This window comes from Macaca thibetana, chromosome 6 (assembly GCF_024542745.1).
Source record: "Macaca thibetana thibetana isolate TM-01 chromosome 6, ASM2454274v1, whole genome shotgun sequence".
Taxonomy (NCBI): Eukaryota; Metazoa; Chordata; class Mammalia; order Primates; family Cercopithecidae; genus Macaca; species Macaca thibetana.
Genome location: NC_065583.1, coordinates 133534797 through 133560945, shown reverse-complemented (window position 1 = coordinate 133560945; position 26149 = coordinate 133534797). Strand labels below are relative to the sequence as shown.

The 26149-nt window shown below is 42.9% G+C and overlaps 2 protein-coding genes across 14 annotated transcripts in view; one reads left to right on the top strand and one right to left on the bottom strand.

The window, feature by feature from the left end:
- The window catches only part of SUB1 (SUB1 regulator of transcription), a 731929-nt gene that overhangs the window by 342697 nt on the left and 363083 nt on the right, over nucleotides 1-26149 (bottom strand). The gene's annotated exons all lie outside the window — the stretch shown is intronic.
- MTMR12 (myotubularin related protein 12) overlaps nucleotides 1-26149 on the top strand; it is an 89813-nt gene that overhangs the window by 48066 nt on the left and 15598 nt on the right. For 2 of the 3 annotated variants that reach the window (XM_050793822.1, XM_050793824.1), the window contains exons 7-13: nucleotides 2866-2995; nucleotides 11777-11852; nucleotides 18869-18975; nucleotides 19622-19746; nucleotides 19928-20014; nucleotides 24498-24576; nucleotides 25969-26039. In XM_050793822.1, the coding sequence (XP_050649779.1) occupies nucleotides 2866-2995; nucleotides 11777-11852; nucleotides 18869-18975; nucleotides 19622-19746; nucleotides 19928-20014; nucleotides 24498-24576; nucleotides 25969-26039 (675 nt within the window). The remainder of the gene's footprint in view (nucleotides 1-2865; nucleotides 2996-11776; nucleotides 11853-18868; nucleotides 18976-19621; nucleotides 19747-19927; nucleotides 20015-24497; nucleotides 24577-25968; nucleotides 26040-26149) is intronic. The other variant, XM_050793823.1, reaches the window with a different exon arrangement.

Here is a 26149-nt window from a genome sequence, read left to right as displayed (position 1 = left end):
GCCTGGGCCTTAGTAGATAGTGGAGCATCTGGTAGGCTTAAAGGAGTATTTTGGGCAGAAGGATTGGCGTGTACAGAGATGTAGCTATCTCATAGAGCATGCTGCATTTTGGGAGCTATGGTGATTTCATAGAAAAGGTATAGATAGGTTTTGGTGTCCATTTGACCTGTGTTCAAATCCTGGCCTTGCTGCTTTCTAGCTGTGTGATCCTGGGGATGACACTTAACTCTGTTAAGATAAGAAAACTTCTGCTTTATTTTAAAAATAGCAGCATTAAGTCTTGTGAGAACTATAAATTATTAATGGATGGCACATAAGGTGCAGTCATTAATTGGGAGTTAATTGAGAGTAAAACTGCATATTACTGAGGACGGATTATGCTCAGAGAATTAACACTGACATAAAATACACTTCCCAGTAATTTTAGGTTGAACATAAAATTTGTCCCTTAATTCATTAAGTTTATCTTTGTGAATGACAGATTTTTACTGTAGTTATGTAAACAAGTGCTGATTAACTGGGTGCTGACTTAGAGTTTGTGGCAGTAAGACATATACAAAGATGACTTGTTGATTACTATAATTTGTATAAACATTTATTGAGTGCAAATTTGCAAAATCATGTTCTCCTTTCAGGAATTCTGATTTTCCTTGTATCCTGATTTTTGTTCTGTACCCAGCATAGGACACTTTCTCAGCCTGCCAACGTATGTGGATCAGCATGCCAAAACCCTTACCTTGATCGACCTTGGCAGTTTCATTACCTTCTGGTGGCTTTTTGCGCCAGAGGCCCAGGACATGTATTAATAGCATCTTTCATTCTGATTTAGTTCCACTCTTCTACTTCCTTCCAGCCCTCATTTTTTTTGAGAAGTAAAGGTTATAACTCATAGATGCTAATTGACCAAATAGCTTTTTCATTGAATAGGGGTTTGTAGAGGTGGGTGCTTTGCAATTTGATGCCTTTAATTATTCCCTGGCTTCATAATTCACAAATGTGTTTAGGTTGGAAGGTCCTAAATGCTTATGACATGGCATTTTAGGGAAGGACTTGGCTTGTATTGCCTAGAAGATGGCCTACTGTGGTAAATGGGAATGTGATTACTACTTTATATCCATGGGGAATTTTTTTTTTTTTTTGGTGGGATTTGGAGGGGCAGGATTAGAACTTTACAGAAATTTCTTCTATAGTTTCCTGGGTTTGAATCCCAGTTCCATTACTGCCTAGCTTTGTGACATAGGCAAGTTACTTGACCTTTCTGCACCATATCTGTAAAATGGAGGAAATGATCATACCTGTCGTATTATCTATTCTATAGGGTTGTGAGGATTGAGTTAATGAAATGTAATATAGGCTGGGCACAGTGGCGCATGCCTGTAATCCCAGCACTTTGGGAGGGCGAGGTGGGTGGATCATGAGGTCAGGAGTTCAAGACCAGCCCTACCAAAATGGGGAAACCCTCGCCTCTACTAAAAATACAAAAATTAGCCAGGCGTGTTGGTGGGTGCCTGTAATCCCAGCTACTCAGGAGGCTGAGGCAGGAGAATCGCTTGAACCTGGGAAGCAGAGGTTGCAGTGAGCCGAGATCGCACCACTGCACTCCAGCCTGGGCAAAAGAACGAGACTCCGTCTCAAAAAAAAAAAAAGGTGTTATGTTCAGAACAGTACCTAGTAAGTGCTATATAAGCACTAACTATTATCATCATCATTATTCTTATTTTTGCTATGATTGGTTTTATTAAAAGGAGCTGGGGTAATTTTTGTAAACGCTTTGTTTTTCCCAGAAGGCTTGGTTTTTTAGATGTGCAAAGACTTGAACTATTTGTGATAGAAGTTGTGTATATACTCAAGACTATTGTGGTACATGTGTAAATACCCGGCAAGCAGTGCTGTGGCTTGGGAGAAGACCAGGGACAATCTGCTAGTCTGCAAGAGCAGTGCTCCAGGGCATTTTATCCTAGTAGGTAGTGGCAGGGCTGGGTTGGGGATAGAAGTATGTGCCCATAACCATGATTCAGCCCTCGGCTAGCAGGCCCTGATCCTCACCATGGCTATCATCTGTTTATGACCTTCAGTGACCAGTTGTCACACTAGACAAATCCTCTTACAAGCAGTGCATCTTCAAACTGAAGGAGGATTTACATTGAAGAGCCTGAGATACTATTCAAATTAGTTGGCCGTCTTATGCACACATTGGCAGGGCTAAAAATATTTTGTCACTTTAGCATTTGTGCCAAGCCTATATTTTAGTGCTTCACATGATCTTCTTGTGTTATATAAATTAACTCATGATCAGATGACTAGAAATGCAGCTATAAATTACTTTTCCAAGGAGTGGAACTCAGTTCCTACAATGTAAAAAGACTGAGCTGGCCGGGTGTGATGGCTCACTCCTGTAATCCCAGCACTTGGGGAGGCTGAGGCAGGTGGATCACTTGAGGTCAGGAGTTTGAGACCAACCTGGCCAACATGGTGAAACCGCATCTCTACTAAAAATACAAAAATTAGCCATATGTGGTGGTGCGTGCCTGTAGTCCCAGCTGCTCAGGAGGCTGAGGCAGGAGAATCACTTTAACCCAGGAGGAGGAGGTTGCAGTGAGCCAAGATGGCGCCACAGGCCACTGCACTGTGGCAGGGGCAATAGAGTAAGACTCCATCTCAAAAAAAAAAAAAGACAGACTCAGTCATAATTTTGGATTCATGACAAAAAATGGAACAAGGTTGGGATTAAGCAATCAATTTATTCTGCTTGGATAAAAATGGGCTTAGTGGAGGAAACCAAAACCTAAGGAGGGACTGTCACATAATGAAAATACCAGTGCTTCATGGAAGGATTTTATTGTCTTTTACATTTTGTTCTCTTAGTCACTGATCCCAAGAACCATACCATAATGTTTGACACACTTAAGGACTGGTGTTGGGAACTGGAACGGACCAAAGGCAACATGAAATACAAAGCAGTGAGTGTCAACGAAGGTTATAAAGTCTGTGAGAGGTAAGCTTTCCATGCTGGGCACATGCTGTACAATTCACCCATTGAAAGTGTTCATTGTTTTTTAGTATATTCAGAGTTGTGCAGTCATTACCACAGTCAGTTTAGAACATTTTCATCATCCCAAAAAGGAACTCCATACCCATTGACTGTCACTCCCCATTTTCCCTGAATGCCTCTCTGTTCCTCCCCAGCCCTAGACAACCACTAATCTACTTTCTGTCACTGTAAACTTGCCTATTGTGAACATTTCATATAAATGGAATCATATCATATGTGATCTTTTGTGACTTGCTTCTTTCACTTAGCATGATGTTTTCCAAGTTTATTTATTTTGCAGCTTGTATCAGAATTTCATTCTTTTTTATTCCTAATATTCCATACTGTGGATATATTTAATTTATCCATCTATTAGTTGATGGACAATTGGGTTATTTTCACTTTTTGCCTCTTTGAATAACGTGTTTTTGTTTTTTGTTTTTGTTTAAGACAGGGTCTCGCTCTGACACCCATGCTGCATCATGCTGGAGTGCAGTGGTGCCATCTCAGCTCACTGGAACCTCTGCCTCGGCTCAAGTGATTCTCCTACCTCAGCCTCCTGAGTAGCTGGGACCATAGGCATGCACCACCATGCCTGTCTAATTTTTCTGTTTATTGTAGAGATGGGGTTTCACTGTGTTCCCCAGGCTGGTTTTGAACTCCTGGGCTCAAGCGATCCTCTTACCTCGGCCTCCCAAACTTCTAGACTTACAGGCATGAGCCATCGTGCCTGGCCATGAATGATATTAATATGAACATTCAATTACAAATTTTTGTGTAGATGTATGTTTTTATTTTTCTTGGGTATACTACCTAGAAGTGGACTGCCAGATCCTGTGGAAATTTGTGTTTACCCTTTTGAGGAACTTACAGACTTTTTCACAGAGACGGTGCCATTTTACATTCCTACCAACAGTGTGTGAGAGTTTATTTCTCCACATCAATACTAGCTTTTTATTATGTACTTATTTATTTATTCGTTTTAAGACAGAGTCTCTCTCTGTCCCCCAGGCTGGAGTGCAGTGGCGTGATCACAGCTCACTGCAGCCTCTACCTCCTGGTATCAAATGATCCTTGCACTTCAGCCCCCTGAGTATCTGGGACTACAGGTGTGCACTACCAAACCCGGGCTAATTTTTGTATTTTTTGCAGAGACTGGGATCTCGATATGTTGTCCAGGCTGGTCTCAAACTCCTGGACTCAAACCATCCTCCCACCTCAGGCTCCCAAAGTGCTGGGATTACAGGCATGAGCTACTGTGCCCAGCCATTCTAGGTTTTTAAAGAAAATCTTAAAGTGTCTCTTAAATACTCAAAAATGAATTTGTATATTTGTATCTTTTTATTGTTGTTGCCATTATTGTATCTCTAAGTGTAAAACTTTAAAAAAGCATGTCTGAGCCGGGCACGGTGGCTCAAGCCTGTAATCCCAGCACTTTGGGAGGCTGAGACGGGCGGATCACAAGGTCAGGAGATCGAGACCATCCTGGCTAACACGGTGAAACCCCGTCTCTACTAAAAAATACAAAAAACTAGCCGGGCGAGGTGGCGGGCGCCTGTGGTCCCAGCTACTCCGGAGGCTGAGGCAGGAGAATGGCGTAAACCCGGGAGGCGGAGCTTGCAGTGAGCTGAGATCCGGCCACTGCACTCCAGCCTGGGCGACAGAGCCAGACTCAGTCTCAAAAAAAAAAAAAAAAAAAAAAAAAAGCATGTCTGAATTTATATTGTATATTTTCTTCCCTGTTTTTTTTTTTTTGAGACGGAGTCTTGTTTTGTCACCCAGGTTGGAATGCAGTGGTGCGATCTCAGCTCCCTGCAAGCTCCGCCACCTGGGTTCACGCCATTCTCCTGCCTCAGCCTCCCGAGTAGCTGAGACTACAGGCGCCCGCCACCACGCCCGGCTAATTTTTTGTATTTTTAGTAGAGATGGGGTTTCACCGTGGTCTCGATCTCCTGATCTTGTGATCCACCCACCTTGGCCTCCCAAAGTGTTGAGATTGCAGGCGTGAGCCACCGTGCCCTACCTTTTTTTTTTTTTTTTTTTTTTTTCCGGAGATGGAGTCTTGCTCTGTCACCCAGGCTGGGGTGCAGTGGCGCAATCTCAGCCCACTGCAAGCTCTGTCTCCCGGGTTCACGCCATTCTCCTGCCTCTGCTTTCTGAGTAGCTGGGACTATAGGCGCCTGCCACCACACCTGGCTAATTTTTTGTATTTTTGGTAGAGACAGGTTTTCACCCTATTAGCCAGGATGGTCTCGATCTCCTGACCTCGTGATCCGCCCTTTTCGGCCTCCCAAAGTGCCAGGAATACAGGCGTGAGCCATTGCACCCGGCCTTTTTCTTCCCTCTTATTGAGCACTTCTTTTATTCATTCAACAAAAATTTTTGAGTGCCTACCATGTACTTGGCAGTGTCCTAGCTATTAAGAGATGGCAGCAATCAACAGGGCACCTGAAGACCTCTGCCCTCCTGGAGCTATCATTCTGGAGGGAGGAAGATGATGGTAGAATAAAGAAGTAAATTATAACATGTTAAAAGATAAGTGCTGTGGAGAAAAACAGATCCAGCACTTGGTTAGGGAGTGCTGGAGGTGATGATGGGAGGGTCAGTCGGGAAGGTTTTGCATGATGGGAGTAAGGTTTTGCGTGGTAGCTCGTGAGCATAGGAAAGCGAAGGAAGTGAAAGGCTGAGTCAGAGGACACCCGAGGGAGGAGCATTCCAAGTGAAGGGAGGAATAAGGGCAAAGGCCTGTGTGAGGAACAGCAAGTAGCCCAGGGGTGGAAGAGGAGCAAGCAAAGGAGAGGAGTGGGAGATAATGGGTCCAGAGACTTTGTTGGGAGGACAGTGAGAGGGAGGCTGAGCAGAGGCAGATATGATCTGACCTACATTTTTTGTTTGTTTGTTTGTTTGTTTGTTTTTAAGACTAGAGTCTCTGTCACCCAGGCTGAAGTGCAGTGGCGTGATCTCGGCTCACCACAACCTCTGCCTCCTGGGTTCAAGTGATTCTCCTGCCTCAGCCTCTTGAGTAGCTGAGATTACAGGCACCTGCCACCATGCCCCGTTAATTTTTGTATTTTAAGTAGAGACGGGGTTTCACCATGTTGGCCAGGCTGATCTTGAACTCCTGACCTCAACTGATCTGCCTGCCTCGGCCTCCCAAAGTGCTGGGATTACACATGTGAGCCACTGCGCCTGGCTGACCTACATTTTTAAAGCATGACTGTATAATCTGTTTTCAGAAGCTTGAATATTATCATTTTGGAACATACTCCCTAACACCCTATTAACAGATTCATACAACTTTGTATTTTTGTGGAGCTCTTTGTATTATGGTTCTGATAGGCCTCTTCAGTAACCAGTTTTGATTTTGATCATTCTCAACATTTACAAGGTTGCTGCCACTGGCCCCCCTCGCCACTGCCCTGCAGTCCCTTCACAATGTGAGCTGTGGTGATGGTGGGGAAGGGCCTGCCAGGGTCCTGACCCCTACCAAGGACCTCATTATCAGCCACACCCTGTTCTTTTCTCTTTGCTGGTTTTAAAGCTTGAAAGGATAAAGCTAGCCCTTGCTCAGAAAGAAGTTAGAAACCCCTGCTCCTAGGAGATAATAGTTTGTAATAAGATGTTGATACTAACATAAGTTCCCAGAATTGTTTTTAAAAAACATCCTGGCACATACTAATTAGTTGGCGTTTGCATAGGTGTTAGCATGTTAGAAATATACAGGAAAAGCTCTGTGATTTGTTTCCCCCTGGACCACTGTAGTCTCTGCTCCATGGTGTCCCCCATCCACTGGTGCCCCAGCATCCATTCTCCATGTCGCATGCCAAGCAGGCTACTCCACACACCTCTCATGGCACTTGTCCCCAGCTTCAGTGGCTTCCTGCTGTTCTTGGTATAGAACAGAGCCCTCAACAAGCACTCTCAAGGCCCTTTATGGTTTGACTGAAGCTTTGTGTCCCACCCCTCTGGCCATACTGACCTCCCTGCCACAAGTCTTGCCTGCAGGCTCCTGTCTGGAAGTCCTTTTTGCTTCTAGCTGCACAAGTATAATTAACTCCAATTCATCAGTTGGATCTTACCCCAGCTACCGCTTTTTTTTTTTTTTTTTTTTTTTTGGAGACTGAGTCTCACTCTGTCACCCAGGCTGGAGTACAGTGGTATGATCTCGGCTCACTGCAACCTCTGCTTCCCAGGTTCAAGCGATTCTCCTGCCTCCGCCTCCTGAGTATCTGGGATTATAGGCGTGTGCCACCATGCCCAGCTAATTTTTGTATTTTTAGTAGAGATGGGGTTTCACCATGTTGGCCAGGCTGGTTTTGAACTCCTGACCTCAAGTGATCTGCCCGCCTCAGCCTCCCAAAGTGCTGGGATTACAGGCTTGAGCCACTGTGCCCAGCCCCAGGTACCACTTTCTTTGAAGCTTTCCCAAGACTAAGTCAGATGTCCTTCTGAGTTTTCATTGCTCTGTCTGCCCCTCTTCACAGCACTCCCTGCAATGGCAAGTTTGTTGTTATTTTGTATCATTTGGTTAATGTGAGTTTCTGCAGCCTACAGCTCTGTGAAGTTAAAGGATGCTGTTTTTGCACATTGTTATATCCTCAGTACCCAGCCCGGTGGCTGGCTTCTAAGAGGAGCTCAATAAATAGGAGAAAGAAGGAAAAGCCCTCTTTGTGTTTAGAGGGGGACCTGCAGTCAGTCTGGGTAAGAACAAGGAACTATCTACTTCACTTTCCCACAAGGTCAGAGCTGGCTATTTCGGTGCCACAGGTGTCTTCTCTTTCTCATTCTCCTCGCCTTTCTCTCATCCCGCTTCCCTGTAAACGCATAGGATGGTATGTGGCCTTGTGGAGTGTGTACCACACAGAGGGACCTAGGAAGTGTTTGCAGGCACAGGAAGACACTGCTGTTCTGGGAGGTTGTGCCTGAGTAGATACACAACTTTCCATGAGTAAAGTCATCTTGTATTTGCCGGGACTGTTTACTTTGTGTTCGAAACTCATCTTAATGACTGAAATGACTGCTTTCCAAGGAGGGAGGATTAAGTGCTTTATCCAATGGGAATCTCACAGTGGGGACTCCATGGAATCCACCTGGAATTAAGTAGTCAGGAGAGGACACCTTCCACACCCCTCACTGACTGCAGGAGTCTTCGTTTCTGTACAGCCTTCTCTGCTGGGTGATGAATGGGATATTTGCCAATACATTTGGTTCTTTTTTTTTTTTTTTTTTTTTTTTTTTGGTGAAAGACTGTCTGTAAGAAAACCAACCACTGAACTAATAGTTTAAAATATTCAACCTCACTAGTTGGGGAAGACATGGAAATTTTTTTAAAACCATGGGGCCCCAGTCCAGCTTTGTAGCATGAGCCACTGAGGAAGGAGTTCAGGATCTGGTTTGAACAACTGCACAGTTGACTGTCCTGAAAAGGTTGAGAAACAGTGGCCTGTTTGTAAGTTACCATCTAGAGCAGTGCGTCTCCGTTTAATGTGTATCTAATCACTGGAGGCTCCTGTCTAATATTCAGAATCTGACTCAGTAGGTTGAGGGAGGCTAGAGCGTCTGCAGTCCTCATCAGCTTCCAGGTCATGCTGCTGAAACTATGAGTAGCAGGATCTTCTGGAACAAACAGTGTTCATCCCAACTGCTTACCTGGAGAGCTTTTAAGCTTCTGATTTAATAGTTCTTGGATGGAGCCTGGACATTGGTAATCTTTTAATCTTCCCACTTGATTTGAATGAGCAGCCTGAGTTTTAAGAGCAGTTGATCTGTGGAGAGGTTTTTACTTCAGTGACTACACCTGAAAAAGGGATGCCTTACCAGTCACCCATTCAGGCAGACTTATAATAAATATTTCAAGTGCTTCAGAACTTCAGAAGGCAAACATTCTTCACAGTTTTGATGGTTTGAAGTGTCTTAGTGACCATTAGTTCCCAAACCTGGTTTTCCATCACAATCTTATTGGAACTTTTTCTTCATTAATTACCTTTAAGATTTCTTGGTTTTGGATTTTTTTTTTGAGACAAGGTCTCGCTGTGTCACCCAGGCTGGAGTGTAGTAGCACAATCTCTGCTCACTGTAACCTCTGCCCCCTGGGCTCAAGTGATTCTCCCGCCTCAGTCTCCTTAGTAGCTGGGACCATAGGTGCCCGCCACTATGCCCGGCTCAATTTTTTATATTTTATATGACTATAAAAAATTTATATCTATATTTTATTTATATTTGTATTTTTATATTTTTAGTAGTGAGGGGGGTTTTGCCATGTTACCTAGGCTGGTCTTGAACTCCTCAACTCAGGTGATCCACATTCTGGGATTACAATGTGAGCTACTATGCATGCCCAGCCCAAGGTTTTTTTTTTTTTTGAGACAGAGTTTTGCTCTGTTGCCCAGGCTAGAGTGCAGTGGCACAATCTTGGCTCACCGCAACCTCCATCTCCTGGGTTCGAGCGATTCTTCTGCCTCAGCATCTCAAATAGCTGGGATTACAGGCGCCCACCACCATGCCCAGCTAATTTTGTATTTTTAGTAGAAACGAGGTTTCACCATCTTGGCCAGGCTGGTCTCAAACTCCTCACCTCGTGATCCACCCACCTCAGCCTCCCAAAGTGCTGGGATTACAGGCGTGAGCCACCACACCCAGCCGATGTTTTTTTAAATGCAAAATTTCAAGCAGTATAAAAGGAAAGAAGATATGATGAATTCCCATTTACCCTAAAGTACCCAGACTCAACCGTTATCAACTGATGGCCAATTTTGTTTTCTCTATACCCCCACCTCCTTCACCTTCTCTTGGATTATCTTGTTTTAATTTTTTAAAGACAGGGTCACCTAGGCTTAAGTGCAGTGGCACAGTGATGGCTCATTGCAGCCTTGAATTCCTGGAGGCTCAAGTGATCCTCCCAAGTAGCTGGGACTACAGGTATGTGCCACCATGTCCAGCTAATTTTTTTGTGTGTGTGTGTGGAGGTGGGGTCTCACTATGTTGCCAAGGCTCGTCTCAAGCTCCTGGCCTCAAGCAGCCCTCCCACCTTGGCCCCCAAACTGTTGGGATTATAGGCGTGAGCCACCATGCCCAGCCAGGATTATTTTGAAATAAATTCCAAAGTTTGTGGCATTTCATTCACAAATATTTCAGTATATATTTCTAAGAATTAAGGACTCTTTATAAATATAACCATAAGACCATTACCACACCTTTCAAATGTCCCATTAATTTTTTAATATCCAGTTACTGTTCAGATTTTCCCCAGTGTCTTACAATTTTTTTTTTTTTGAGACAGAGTCTTGCTCTGTTGCCCAGGCTGGAGTGCAGTGGCGCAATCTCAGCTTACTGTAAGCCCCACCTCCCAGGTTTACACCATTTTCCTGCCTCAGCCTCTGGAGTAGCTGGGTCTGCAGGCGCCTGCCGCCACCCCCAGCTAATTTTTTGTATTTTTAGTAGAGACAGAGTTTCACCATGTTAGCCAGGATAGTCTCAATCCCTGACCTCATGATCTGCCTGCCTTGGCCTCCCAAAGTGCTAGATTACAGGCGTGAGCCACTGTGTTCGGCTGTGTCTTACAGATTTTTAAACCATTTCTCTGTCATCTTTTTAATCTTTTTTAAAATTAATCAAGATTCAGTGAGATTGGTAGGTTTGGTAAATTGCTTCATCTGTAGATTTTCAAGTCATCATATTTTTCTTGCAATGTGTTGAATAAACTAGACTGATAGTTTTCCACACCTTAGGTTTTGATGATCACAGCCCCATGGTAATATTTATTTGTTGCTCCATCTCCTATGAACTGATCTACATCACACATGCAGCATGCATGCAAACGCCATTGATTATTTTCCATTGTAACTTAACACCATAAGTACCTTACTTTTTGTGAGTCTTTATTTCAAACTTTTTCAGGGAAAGATGCTTACAGATTCTTACAGATTCACAGTGATAGAAACTTAGGCAGTTTTCTTATTAACAGAAACCTGCATCTGCTGCCTAAGAGATGATGTCCCCATGTAACTTTGATCTTTCATTCTGCCATGTCCTACTACTTAACAAGTTGGTTCTTTTTAGAGACTAAATTTTCTCCTATAGAAGTTGAAGTCCCACTGCTTGGGTTCAGGTCCCTGCATCACTGTATGCTAACTAGTTGTGTGACCAGGGGAGAGTCTTAGCAGCATTGTGTCTCAGTTTCTTTATCTGTAAGATGGAAATAATATTACATATCTCATAGAATTGTTGGGAGGATTAAATGGATAATGTTAAGTAATTAGAACAGTGGTTGGTACACAGTAGCACTTAAATGTTCTTGTCAGAGCACTTGATAAAATGTCTGGGCAGCAAACATCATAATTACTGTTTTTCCTATTAGTTTAACTGAAAACAACACAGATGCTTATTCGGCTACTATATGATGAGAATAATACTCCCAATTTCATAATTCTATGCTTTTAGGTATCGTATTTTCCTATCCCTTCATTTCTGAACAAGGAAACAGACCCAGAGAGGTAGAATAACTTACCTGGGGTTGTAGAGAGTCACAGGCAGAGCCACAGTTTGGACTTAGATTCCCCACTGATTTGTCCAGAGTGCTTTATGCCACACCGAGAGCAGCAGTTCCTCTGAGCTGGTTCTCAACAGGGAAATATGGTCCTGTCTGCTTAACGCTCTGCTTGTATTCATCGTATTCATTGAAATTGAGCTTTCCTATTTTGTGAATTAAGTGTTGTACTAAAACTTGATGACATTTCTTTTTTCTAGATTGCCAGCATACTTTGTTGTCCCCACCCCTCTTCCTGAAGAGAATGTGCAGCGCTTTCAAGGTCACGGCATACCAGTAAGTGCATCTGGGAACCCTAAGAGACGTGGGTCCTGCATTGGTCTATCCTGGCAAAAATGATCCTACTGAAAGCCCTTGGTTTTGGTTCTAGAGTTTGTTTTCAGTCCAAGAGCAATCCAAAAATATCTTAGGGACTCCCTAGAGGAGTCTCTTAAACGTGATTGGGACAGAGTTCTAAAGTTTTCACAAATGCACTTGAGTTTTTAGAAGAGACATTAATGGAGCTTTAAGAGGATCATAGATCTGTCTGGTGTTGAAAGCAAGCCTGGTTTAACACCTAAGTCATTTTGAACCTGAGCCAAACCACACCAAGGGTAGTAAGATTTAAGCTTCTTTTGGCCCACGCCATTAATCTTTGTTCGGGCATGGTGGTGTTTTCTCCCAGAGAAAACATGGAGTGCTTCTTAGTTTTCACAGAATTGAGTGGGATTGGAGCCATATTTAATGTGTCACTGATCAAAGAAAGCAAGACTCTGGCAGTTACTCCAGTTTCTAATTGGCAGTTGGGAATTGCCAGACCTGCAGGGTATTTAGTAAGGAATGAGAATTATAAATAAATGCTGTGCTGTGCGCACAGCTGGTTCACCAAAAGGGTCACTCCCATATGGGTGGAGGTATGGTTAAGCAGGGTCACATGCCCAGAAGCCCTTGGAGGCCATGCAGGTAATGAGTATGACCTTGCAGTGAACCAGAGGCCCTCTGCCTGGTCTAGGGGGACATCTCTTCAGTGCCAGCCAGTATGTGCCACATGGGAATATGAGCCAAGTGTTGCCAGATGTCCTGATTTTTCAGGAGAAGCCGTAGATAACAGATTCTTTTTTTTTTTTTAAACGAAGTTTCACTCCTGTTGCCCAGGCTGGAGTGCAGTGGCCCAATCTCCGCTCACTGCAGCCTCTGCCTCCCAAGTTCAAGCAGTTCTCCTGCCTCAATTCTCCTGCTTAACACTCTGCTTGTATTCATCGTATTCATTGAAATTGAGCTTTCATATATTGTGAATTAAGTGTTGTACTAAAACTTGATGACATTTCTTTCTTCTAGATCGTCAGCATACTTTGTTGCTGTAATCCCCGAGTAGCTGGGATTACTGGCGCCCACCACTAGGCCTGACTAATTTTTTGTGTTTTTAGTAGAGACAGGGTTTCGCCATGTTTACCAGGCTGGTCTCGAACTCCGGGCCTCAGGTGATCTGCCTGCCTCAGCATCCCAAAGTGCTGGGATTATAGACGTGAGCCACCACGCCTTGCCTAGATACAGATTTTAATGAATATATGCCACTGATTCAGATGTTTAAAAGCATATTTTTGGGCCAGAGTTGGTCACAATGAATAAAATTCATAATTTTTGGTTCTTTATTAAGGACATTCTCAAGTGAAACTTGTTTTCTGCTGGTGTGGCAGTAAAGAATACAGTGAGCATCAGTACAGTTGAGTGACCCTGCCTTGATTGGTACTCTCACCAGCAATTTTACCACCACTGCTTTTGTACCATCAGTGCAAAAGTCACCATGGTACATATGACAAAATTATATCTTAGTATTATTATGAAAATATCTGTGGCCTCTCAGACCACCTGATAGGATCTTGAGACCTCCCAGGGTAGTGTATACTACACTTTGAAAACGAATGCGTTAGAGGAATGAAAATAAGAGTCTCTATCTTTCAGTCTTTCATAGAGGGATCTAGAAAAGACAGTTTGCTTGCTGGGCAAGGTGGCTCATGCCTGTAATCCCAGCACTTTGGGAGGTCGAGGCGGGCGGATCACGAGGTCAGGAGATTGAGACCAGCCTGGCTAATACAGCGAAACCCCGTCTCTACTGAAAATATAAAAAAAATTAGCCGAGCGTGGTGGCGGGCATCTGTAGTCCCAGCTACTCGGGAGGCTGAGGCAGGAGAATGGTGTGAACCCGGGAGCTGGAGGTTGCAGTGAGCCGAGATCACGCCACTGCACTCCAGCCTGGGCGACAGAGCAAGACTCCATCTCAAAAAGAAAAAAAAGAAAAGAGGGTATGCTCTGTGGGAAGAAACAGAGGTGAATTGTTCACATATGTAAGAATAGGCTGCTTCTCCATCCCTGCAGTGTGTGAAATGTAGATGCTCTGCATTCTAGTGAGGCCTTGGGCCTGAGAAGTAGCAAGTGTTCTGATAAGATTTGAGTGAGGAGCCTGAGGCATTACTTTGAAAGAAACTGTGGCATGTACAGGGCACAGTGACTTACGCCTATAATCGCAGCACTTTGGGAGGCCAAAGCAGGTAGATTGCTTGAACCCAGGAGTTTGAGACCAGCCTGGGCGACTAAAAAAAATTAGTCTGGTAAGGTGTCACATGCCCATAGTCCCAACTACTCTGGAGACTGAGGTGGGAGGATCCCTTGAGCCAGGAGTTCGAAGCTGCAGTGAACTGTGATCGTTCCACTGCACTCTAGCCTGGGCAACAGAGTAAGACTCTGTCTCAAAAAGAAAAGAAAAGAAACTGTGAGAAGGTGTTCTGATTTCATTAGTTATTCCTATATTTATACGTCCCAAAAGTTACAGTGGAGTTTGTGTGAATGGACAGCAAAAAAGTATTACACAAGATGGAATTTGTACATCGACCCAGGAAACATAGAGCCCCCAGTCTCTCTCTTTCTCCCTCTCTTTTCTTTTAACATAAAATTTTCATTTGACTGGAACATGAAGATCACCAGAAATGGTCTTAAGCAAATAAAAAGGTAATTTATTTTATATTTGGAATGGGTGAAATTACCTACCTTAACCTAGAATACCCAATCCTTTTAAATGTACACAGTACCTCTTTAGCCTCTTGTTTTTAGTTTTGTTTAAGACAGGGTTTCTCAACCTAAGCACTATTGATATTTTAGGCCAGATAATTCTTTGTTGTGGGGGCCATTAAATTCTTTGTTGTGGGGGCCATTATTGTAGAATATATAGCATCAGTACTGCCAGTAGCGTTTTCTGAGGTGCCAGTAGCACCCCTGCCCTGTGAGTTGTGACAACCAACAAATATGTTCAGACATTGCCAAATGTCCCCCCTTGTGGGTGGGGTGGGGGGGCACAAAATGCAGGTTGAAAACCCCTGCTTTAGGTGATCTGGACTGTTTTCTGTTCAGCATATGTCTCCTCTGACTCTTAAGAGACTTACAGAAAATGTGACAACTAGGTAATGTGAGTGTCTGTAAGCCCCTCTGTGGCTTGGTCTTTACCTGTTCTTCTTTCTGTCATTCCTATTGAACCTACTCGTATTTACACTTATTCTCCATGCTTATTTTTGTTGTTAAGCAGATAAGAACATCCAACTATTTTCTCTTTAACCATATGTTTAAGAGATTTGCAAAAACACAAAACAATGCCGTTTATCTTCCTATATGTTTTTGGTTGGAAAATGTTATTTACAGTCACAGGTAATTGGTAATTACTGTTTTAAAATGAATTAGTGTTTTAAAAGTTTCTCAGTTTTAATTTCTAATGTGGTAAATATCAATAGCTATAGCTTATGTAGACACAAGCTCTTCAGGGTCCTCCATAATTTTTAAGAACATAAAGGGGTCTAAGACCAAAAAGTTTGAGAACCACTGATCTGCAAGATTGCACGTACATATATTTTCTCTAGGACCTGGCATATAAGCACTCAAATCAATAGTAACAGGTAATTTACAGTAGGTGCACAGGGAGCTAAGATTGAAGAGATAGTTTGGGGCTAGATTATGAATGATCGATCTTTCGTTCACAGAATCTTTAAAAATTGTGGTAAAATACACGTAACATAAAATTTCCCATAGTGACATTTAGTATATTCTCAATGTGTTGCAACCATTACCACAGTCTGTTCCAGAACATTTCCACGTCTCCATGCTGTCTACCCTGGCTTTTCACCCAGTCTATTCTTTCCTGCCTTCACTTCTTTTCAGGGAAGACCTGTATAATTTGTCAGTTTATTCATGTCCTTGCTGCTATTCTAAAGGCTTTGGCTGCTGTTCTTCAACCCTGAGTATCATATTTTTTTTTCCTCTGGGGCAAATGAACATTGCTATGGATTATTCAGACCAAACAGCAAACTGTGCTTAACGGGACCTGTGAAAACCACTGGTGATGCTTTGTCCTGCCCAGCAGTATGCTATTTAACTGCTTTTGGTTCCTGTATCATTGTTCTCTGCGTGAACAGGTTTTCATCCTCTTTAAGTTTTTTGTATCATTCTTAACTTCCAGTGACGACCTTTCTCCTAGTCCAGCGGGATCCAGGACAGCGACAAGAACTCCCTCAGCTTCCTTCTATTCAGCCTCCTGTTGTTACTCTCTGGGCTTCTGTTTCCTTCATACAGAATCTGGGTATCTGTCTGGGCTCTTGATTGCCTCGTTTGGAGCCCAGTTCCATTGGCCTTCCCTCTTCCATGGTTGCCTTTCCCAAGTCTGTTCTGCTGTGTCTGTTCTTGAAGACATCCTTCTGTCTCCCTTAACCTGAGGCACTTCCGTAGTAATCAAGGGGCTGTCTTGTTCTGCCTGTACTGCCAAGCATATTTAAGGAGTCTATACTTGTTTTCGCTACCATTTTGTCTTGCAACATGACTTCTACTCCCCACACACTGTGGACATTTCCCTCCCAGAAGTCCTTATGCAGTGTGCAGCCCCAGTCCCCCACATGACTGCAGTGTTTGACTCCGATGACATTGTCTTTTAAGTTCCTGCCCTGGCTTCGGAAACACTATACTCCCTTGGCCTGCTGACCTCCTTCATGGTCCTTTACTGCTTGCTTACGCTGCCTTCTGCCTCAGATTGTAGATGTTCTCTTAAAGCTCTGTTTTTGACTCTATTAAGAGAGGGACCAAATGTCCCTCTCTTAAAATGTACCAAATAATGAGTATTCCTTTTTTTACAAAAACAAATAAGATTAACAAACTGTGATTCTTGTCTGTGAAGTCACTCATACTAAGAATTCTGGCCCTCACTGTTACCAGAGAGAAATTGCAGCAATAGAAGATTTTTTGCTACGTTTCTGTGAGAAGCCTCTCTGACTAGGAACTTTGCTTGTTTCTATTTACTGTTTCACGCAGATAGTAGTAAGGCAGTTGGCCCTTCACGCCTCACATGAAATGAGACAGTTATGATTGGAAGTTATTACATGTGCCCCAGATGGAAAATGAGTTGGAGATCACCAAGGGACTATGCTTTCTGCCCCTTCTCCAGAAAAGGAGATAAAAAGGGTTAAGAACACTTAGTTTCTTAGGACTCACCATCCAGTCATGGCTAAGAGTATCTCCCCTTTATCCAAGTGAGCTGCGCTAACTAAGGGGGGCACAATGGCCTGGGCACCAAAATTTTACCACGCTAGGCAGAGAGCTGAAAACTGTGTGGTGATTTCTGCACGTCACTTAGCATGGCATTGAGAAAGGGAGCTCACGAGCAGCAAAGGGCCCTTTGATTATCTTAGTGTTCTAACACTTCCGCCTCACCATGAATCTTCAAGTATGGCTTGGCCCCAAGAGGGGAGTTGTTGCTGTTTTCAGTAGTTCCTAAAGCAGTTCTGTGTCGCTCTGTCCTTGCTCTCTGGGTGGGCTCATCATCACCCCCACTGCAGCAAGCCATCAGCTCCCATGTCTAGATCTCTAGGCCTGTTTTCCTCTCATTTTAGGGACCTCCTGAATATCTACACATGGAGGTCCTGTTGGTACTAGACAACCAATATATGCTGATTCCATCACCTTCCCTGGAAATCCCAAACCAGTTTCCCTTTGTGATTTTCTAAGTGTAGTGCACAATATCACCTGGATTGTTTTGCTGATCTCTAACTCTTGGTCTAGGCCACTGCTAGCATATCCAGTGCATGGTTTATACCTGGCAGATGAATGGCAAAAAGGTGTCGCCTTTGGGCAGCTGAATTATAAAATGTCTTTCTTTCCTCCAGGTTTACCTTTGAGCCCAGGCCAGTGGCTTGCTCAGCAAAGCAAGGGCTGGACCTTAGCCACCCTCAAGCACTTAGCCGGGCCTTTAAGCAGGACTCAAAGTCCACAATTGTACTCACCTGTCCAACCAGTCTGTCTGGCTTCTCCAATCTAGGCTCCACTGGCAGATTACTTTGCCCCAAGATCTGTTCTAATCTCCTTTTGTTCCTGAAAAACAAACAAACAAAACCCCCCACTGTATCCTGAAAAAAGCCTGAGCACCTTAACCTGTTGCCAAAGCAGAAGAAAGCCTAAACGGCCTCACCTGCCACTCTTGGTCACTCATGTGACTTCTTTCTCCTTGCCTTGTTTGTGGTGTTCCTTGAAATTTCTTTCTTCTGTTATATAATACATTGTACCTTCTTTTTTATTCCTAAGCTTATTTCCCTTTTGAAACTTAAGCTCTGAAGGAAGACACAGTATCTTAATATCTTTGTGCCCTCTCGCAACCTAATGTAGTGCCTTGCATGTCGCAAGTCTTGAATTCAGTTATGTCAAATAGCCAACATTCCATTCTTCCTCGTGTGGATTTTCTCTAATGAGAGTTGCCCCCTTTTTGCCATCCGTGTACAACACAGCCTTTAGAGTCACACTGTGGCTACTTTCTGTACAACTTGGGAAAGTTCTTCCATCTCTCCAAGCCTCAGTTTCTTGCTGTTAAGGGGGATAAATAATTATACCTATCACGGAGAGTTACTATAACAATTAAATGAGTTAATTCATGTAAAATACCTGACATGTAATAAGCTGCACTTGAATGATATCTACTATCCTAATAATATAATAATAATAATAATAATAATAATGTTGTTGTCATCATCTGGGTTACCAGCTGATGATAAGTCAAAAGGTATATGTTAGACCGTAAGTCTGTGTCTGACTACCTAGACCTGTTTATTTTTTAAAACTAAATCATTCTTTTTTGTTGTGACTAAATACTCCCAGGCTTAATAAAGTTGAGTATGTCCAGCCATTTCATACTGAAGTTACAAATTTCCATGTATGCATTTAAATGCTAAGCTTAAGTGTCCCCTGTTGGGTTGTGTTTATTATATCTGGTAAATCTTTATTTGTTTCTACAGATATGGTGTTGGTCCTGCCACAATGGAAGTGCCCTTTTGAAAATGTCAGCACTGCCCAAAGAACAGGATGATGGCATTTTACAAATCCAAAAGAGCTTCTTAGATGGGTCAGTACTAGTTCTACATTTTGTTCTTGTTCAGTTCTTGTTTTCCAAGAAGCAGGGAACAGATCTTAGTAGTATGTCTATTTCTATTTACCCACTGGTAGCTTAGTGCTAGGGGAATACAACTTATAGTGATCGTTTCGAGTTAATTTGAAAGGAGTCAGTATAACATAATAGTTAAGAATGTCACCTGCGTTGTTTTTAGAGGTGCACGCTAAAGTCTTCAGCAGGGAGGTGACATGATGTCTGTAATGTTAACAATTGTCAAATTTAGGTCATGGTACATGTCTCTGTACTATTCTACTTTCTGCATGTTTCAAATTAAAAACAAAAAAACAAAAAAACCCAAAGTAGATGAATTTAAAAAAAAAAAAAAGAAGGAATAGACTCAGAGTTACATTGCCTTGGTCCAGATCATGGCTCTATCAGTTTATAAATTGGATAATCTTGGGCCGGGCAGTTTTACTCTATGCACCTCCATTTCCACACCCATTGACTGGGAACAGGAGTCCCGCAGCAATTGCCTGGTAGGTGAAGATTAAATGGAAGAATGCCTACTGAGCCCTTAACACAGATTGTGGCACATAGTAAATCCTTAGGCAAAATTTGTGTTTGCTCTTCTAATCTCATATTCCTTTTTGATACCTAGAGTTTACAAGACCATCCACAGGCCACCCTATGAAATTGTTAAAACGGAAGACCTGTCAAGCAACTTCCTATCCCTGCAGGAAATCCAGACTGCATACTCTAAATTTAAACAGCTATTTCTGATAGGTGAGAAGAATACTGAGCAAAAACTTTTGTGTCATGGGGAAAGACATGCCAGGCAGATCAGGTGAAAGTTGGTGCCTTTTCCCTGGGTTCCTTAAGGTAGTATGCAGAGCCCAGGGCTGCGATGTCATGGAGCCCGGGGTCTGGCTGCCTTTACCACGCTTCTCTCCTCATCTCTCTCCAGGCTTTCCCCCACTGCCTCCTTATTGTGGCAGTGATAACACGGCCACCCTCCTCTTCTCCCCTTCCTCAGCATACCAGTTGCCCAGTGGTGAGCATTTTGGTTTCTTCCTTTAAAAGTTTTTTATCTATGTAGCATTTATATTTGTTGACTTGCAGTGATTTATAAAGTGAATAATGTTCATTTTCCTATGTAGACTTTTTCCCAAAGTGGAAATGCTTTAATTTTTCCCCCTGATTGGGAATATACAGTTTCTAACAATATTAAAAGTTTTATCAAAAGTGTACAAAATAGAAAATGAAATATGCCCATCCCAGCTACCCCCCATTTCCCTGCCCAGGCTGCCTACTGGTGCCTCATATTTAACACTGCTCAGTCACTCATTGATTCTCTTCATTCTAGAATGAGACTTTACGATCTGAGATTTGTCATGCCTATAGGTAACTTTTCCTAACTTGGACATTTTTTTTTTCTTTTTTTTTTTGAGACAGGGTCTCACCTCTGTCATCCAGACTGGAGTGCAGTGGCATGATCACAGCTCACTGCAACCTTAAAACTCCCAGGCTCAAGTGATCCTCCCACCTCTACCTCCCAAGCAGGTGGGATTACAGGCACATGCCTCCTCACCTGGCTAATTTTTGTATTTTTTGTAGAGACAGAGTCCCATAATGTTGCCCAGACTGATGTTGAACTCCGGGGCTCAAGCGATCCTCCACTTTGGCCTCGCAAAGTGCTGGGATTATAGGCATGAGCCACTGCCTGGACTAACTTGGACTTTTTAGCCTAGCAAATGCTTAACTATTTTGGGATTCATTCCGTGACATTTTTTGAGTTTCCATTGAACAAGGGGTGTTCAAAAAGTTCATGGAAAATGTGTATTATGAAAAAACTATGCATGAATTCCCAAACTTTTTTACCCCAAAATAACTCTACTAACTTATTATAATATGCCTGAGCAGGATCTGGTCTGAGGAGCTAAGAAGGGTAAGAAATTAGTTTGAAAACAGCGCCTATTAGAGCAACATGAATTCTGCTGAAATTGAAGCAAAAACAAATATTGAATTTATGGTGAAGCTTGGGTGGAAGAATGGTAGAATTATTGATGCTTTACGGAAAGTTTACGGAGACAATGCCCCAAAGAAATAAGCAGTTTACAAATGGACAACTCATTTTTAAGAAGGAGCAGATAATGTTGAAGATGAAGCCTGCAGCAGCAAACTGTCCACATCAATTTGCAAGGAAAAAATTAATCTTGTTTCTGCCCTAATTGAAGAGGACCAACAGTAGAAGAAACAATAGTCAATTCCATAGACATCTCAATTGGTTCAGCCTACATAATTCTGACTGAAAAGTTAAAGTTGATCAAACCTACTCACTGGACGTAGTGGCTGATGCCTGTAATCCAGCACTTTGGGAGGCTGACACGGGCGGATCACTTGAGTTCAGGAGTTTGAGACCAGCCTGGCCAACATGGCGAAACCCCATCTCTGCTAAAAATACAAAAAGTAGCCGGGTGTACTGGCAGGTGCCTGTAATCCCAGCTACTTGGAGGGGCTGAGGCAGGAAAATGAACCTGGGAGGCAGAGGTTGCAGTGAGCCAAGATCATGCTACTGCTCTCCAGCCTGGGTAATAGAGCAAGACTCCATCTCAAACAAACAAAAAAACCTTCTACTCAGTAGGTGCCAAAACCATTGTGCCCAGATTAGATTCAGATGAGAGCAGAGCTTTCAACAGAAATTTTAAACAAGTGGGATCAAAATCCTGAAGCATTTCTTTGAAGAATTGTTAGCAGGAGAAGAAACATGGCTTTACCAGTACGATCCTGAAGACAAAGTACAATCAAAGCAATGGCTACTGAGAGGTGGAAGTGGTCCAGCCAGGGCAAAAGCAGATGGGTCAAGAGCAAAGGTCATGGCAACAGTTTTTTGTGATGCTCCAGCCATTTTGCTTGTTGACTTTCTGACCAAACCTCTCTGCTTATTAGGAGAGGTTTTTGTTTTTTTTGAGACAGATTCTCACTCTGTCGCCCAGGCTGGAGTGCAGTGGTGTGATCTTGGCTCACTACAACCTCTGCCTCCTGGGTTCAAGTGATTCTTATGCCTCAGCCTCCTGAGTAGCTGTAATTACAGGGGTGCACCACCACGCCCAGATAATATTTGTATTTTTAGTAGAGGCAAGGTTTCACCATGTTGTCCAGACTGGTCTTGAACTCCTTACCTCAAGTGACCTGCCTTCCTCGGCCTCCCAAAGTGCTGGGATTATAGGCATGAGCCACCGTGCCCAGCCATAAGAATGTTTTAAGAAAGTTGGCCAAAGCTTTAGTAGAAAAATGCCCAGGAAAACTTTGTCAGAGGGTCCTTGTGTACTGCTCATTCCTCCTATCAAACAAGGGCAATTTTGCAAGAGTTTTTTTGTCTTTTTTTTTTTTTTTTTTGGGAGACGGAGTCTCTCTGTCGCCCAGGCTGGAGTGCAGTGGCCGGATCTCAGCTCACTGCAAGCTCCGCCTCCCGGGTTCACGCCATTCTCCTGCCTCAGCCTCCCAAGTAGCTGGGACTACAGACGCCCGCCACCTCGCCTGGCTAGTTTTTTGTATTTAGTAGAGACGGAGTTTCACCGTGTTAGCCAGGATGGTCTCGATCTCCTGACCTCGTGATCCGCCCGTCTCGGCCTCCTAAAGTGCTGGGATTACAGGCTTGAGCCACCGCGCCCAGCCTTTGCAAGAGTTTTGATGGGAATTCATTAGGGATCTACCTTAAAAGTCTGATTTGGCTCCTTCTGACTTCATTTTCTAATCTTAAAAAATCCTTAAAGGGGGCTGGGCGTAGTAGCTCACGTGTATAATTGCAGCACTTTGGGAGGCCAAGGTGGACGGATCATCAGAGGTCAGGAGTTCGAGACCAGCTTAGCCAACATGGTGAAACCCCATCTCTACTAAAAATACAAAAATTAGCCAGGCACGGTGGCGGGCGCCTGCAATCCCAGCTACTCGGGAGGCTGAGACAGTAGAATCGCTTGAACCCAGGAGACAGAGATTGCAGTGAGCCGAGATTGTGTCATTGCACTCCAGCCTGGGTGACAAGAGCAAAACTCCATCTCAAAAAAAAAAAAAATCCTTAAAGGGAACCCATTTTTTTTTTTTTTAAGTTAATAATGTAAAATAGACTACAATAACGTGGTTAAATTCCCAGGACCCTCAGTTCTTTAGGGGTGAACTAAATGGCTGGTATCATCTCTTATGAGAGTGTCTTAAACTTGATGGAGCTTATGATGAGAAATAAAGTTTATATTTTTTATTTTCATCTTTTAATTCCATGTTTTCACATACTTTTGAAGTCCCCTTGTATATGCTAACTATGCTAGGTGTTGGTGATAAAGAGAAATATAACACCAGGAACTTACACTCTTGCAAGGGAAACAGCAATGTATGACTCTAACTCAAACTAAAACATTGCAATACATGTTTACTGTTTAATCAAGGACATTCATTCTAGTTTTATTTCAATCACTCAGGACTTTCAGGGATATCTGTCTTTTATTGATTTGAGTTTGCAACTTTTTTTTTCTTTTCTTTTTTTTTTTTTTGAGACAGAGTTTCGCTCTTGTTGCCCCATCTGGAATGCAATGGTGTGATCTCAGCTCACCGCAACCTCTGCCACCCTGGTTCAAGCAATTCTCCTGCCTCAGCCTCCCAAGTAGCTGGGATTACAGGCATGCGCCAGCACCCCCAGCTAATTTTTTTTGTATTTTAGTAGAGACGGGGTTTGTCCATATTGGTCAGGCTGGTCTCGAACTTCTGACCTCGGGTGATCCACCTGCCTCGGCCTCCCAAAGTGTAGGGATTATAGGCATGAGCAACTGTGCCCAGCCTTTTTTTTTTTTTTTTTCATTTTTTAGAAACAGGGTCTCACTCTGTTGCCAAGGCTGGGGTGCAGTGGCACCATCATAGCTCACTGCAGCCTCAAACTCCTGGCCTCAAGTGATCTTCCTGCTTCTGGGATTATAGTGCTGGGATTATAGGCATGAGCCACAGCACCCAACCTGAGTTTGCAACTTTTAAATATATTGGATTTCTGTAAGATTTAAGGTTCTCTGTTTTACAAGGCATGTAGGGGGAGTCATGTCATGGTATGCTGGGTGCACAAACTTGTGCATTGAGATTCTAATGAAAGTCCAGTCTGACCCTTAGGCTTCTGTGGCATCAGGATGGATCCAGTTGCGTTTTCCACTTCTAGAATTAGCAGCCTAGATGTCAGCTATTTCTGCCTAAAGCATGTTACTCTCTGTCGACTTACAGGATGAACCATGGCTTTGTGTATGCATTGTAGGAATTTCTTATTTCAGCAATAAAGATCTCTTTTTGACCACCAAAACCTCCTAGGGCCCTACAGCTCAGAAACCGTTTCAGCTGAAGTTTTGAAATGACCCTTACTCATAATAGAGTCCTGTGCCTGGATTCTGCAGTTTGAGTCAGGACTGTTAATCTGAATGACACAGTTGAGGAGCACAGGATTTTTGTGGCAAGTATGTCAGTGAACAATGACCTGACGTCTTTACTCCTTTTTCTTTTTTTAGATAACAGTACTGAATTTTGGGACACAGATATAAAATGGTTTTCTCTGTTGGAAAGTAGCAGCTGGCTTGACATAATCAGGTATTTCAAACCATTGTTTTACTCTTGAATTTTATAATTGTCTAACTCAGGGTAGTAGATCAAACTGACAAATAATTTAACTGGTATTTCAAAGTTAAATATTCTTAGATCACATGTTCTACAGCTAGATTTTATATTTGCTACTTATTTCTGTGCACATTTGATAGGAATTTATGAACATGCCACCTGCTTACAAGGAGGTGTACTCTACAGACAAGGCATTGAAAAACCACAGAAAGAGTGTGACAACCCAGAATTATTATTGAGGCAGCAGTGCTGGCCTCCAGGGAGGAAATTGAGGGTGAGAACAGGAGTGATACTGACTTTTCACTGAATACCTCTTTTAATCTTGTGTCTTATGCATATATTATCTGTGTTTTTAAAAACCATGATTAATGTCAGTTATTCGTGGTTTGGGAGTTAGGTTGAGAGTTCCAGAGAACAGTTATATTGCCTTTCCTGCTTTCTATATCGAATAGCTCTTCTCTGTTGCCATTAAATAGAGGATATGGCAGAGAAAGGTGCAAAACAGAAATGATGATCAAGGTGAGACAGTAGGTCTAATGCTAGGCTACATTTCAGGAGGGAGAGCAATGCTTCCTGCTGCCTCACACACATTCTCCCTCCATTCTGAAGTGAGTACTGTGGAAAGGAGCCTTGGCCCTCCAGACACTGAACTGTGCTTCAGACATCCTGCTACACATCTCATAATTTGAATATATAATGGGAGACAGGGATAAATGTTGTAAAAGCAAATAACCCTTCTTTGTGTGGGGTGGGCAGAGAAGGGTGAGCATCTCTAGCCAGATGAAGGGTCGGGGTGTGGGAAGGGAGGGTGGCTGGGGGGTAGGAGAGGACACCTCTGCGAGCAGAAGACAACATACATGAAGGCCCCCAGTTATACAAGTCCAAGCTGGGAATAATGGCAACAGTTGCAAAGGGAATAATGTGTAGAGAGAGACAAAAAGGATTTCTGAGCATATTGGAGCTTTTTAGCCACTCTGATACATTCAGCAGGTCACCTTAAGGAAAGTAATCTGGACATGTCTCGCATTCTCCAGGTATGTTTGATTTTTATGAATCTTGCTCAGCAGCAGACTCAAGCATGAGTTTTTAATAAGAATGTCTAGTTTAGAAATTACCTAGGAGCATTTTCATATCAATTTTAGGATTCCCTTCTGAAAATTTTCAGTTTCTAATGGGCAGGAATATATCCTGGTATTTAAATAATGTAAATGGAAGTTAGTTTCTTTTCTGGAGGATTTTAGCATGGAAAAAAAAAAAATAAGAGAGAAGACTGAAGATCAAGTCAGACTATCTCTAAACTACTTAATGTTTTTGTTACCAAGCTCATGAACTAATGCCCCTTTTTCTTGTCTCTTTCCTATTTAGACGTTGCCTGAAAAAAGCAATAGAGATTACAGAATGTATGGAAGCACAAAACATGAATGTTCTTCTTTTAGGTAATATATAGGAAGCACAAAGGATGATTTCCATTTTCCTTCACTTGAGATTCAATTTTTATATATATAGCTTTGTGTATTTGGAAACAAAAGGAGTGAGTTAGTGTAGA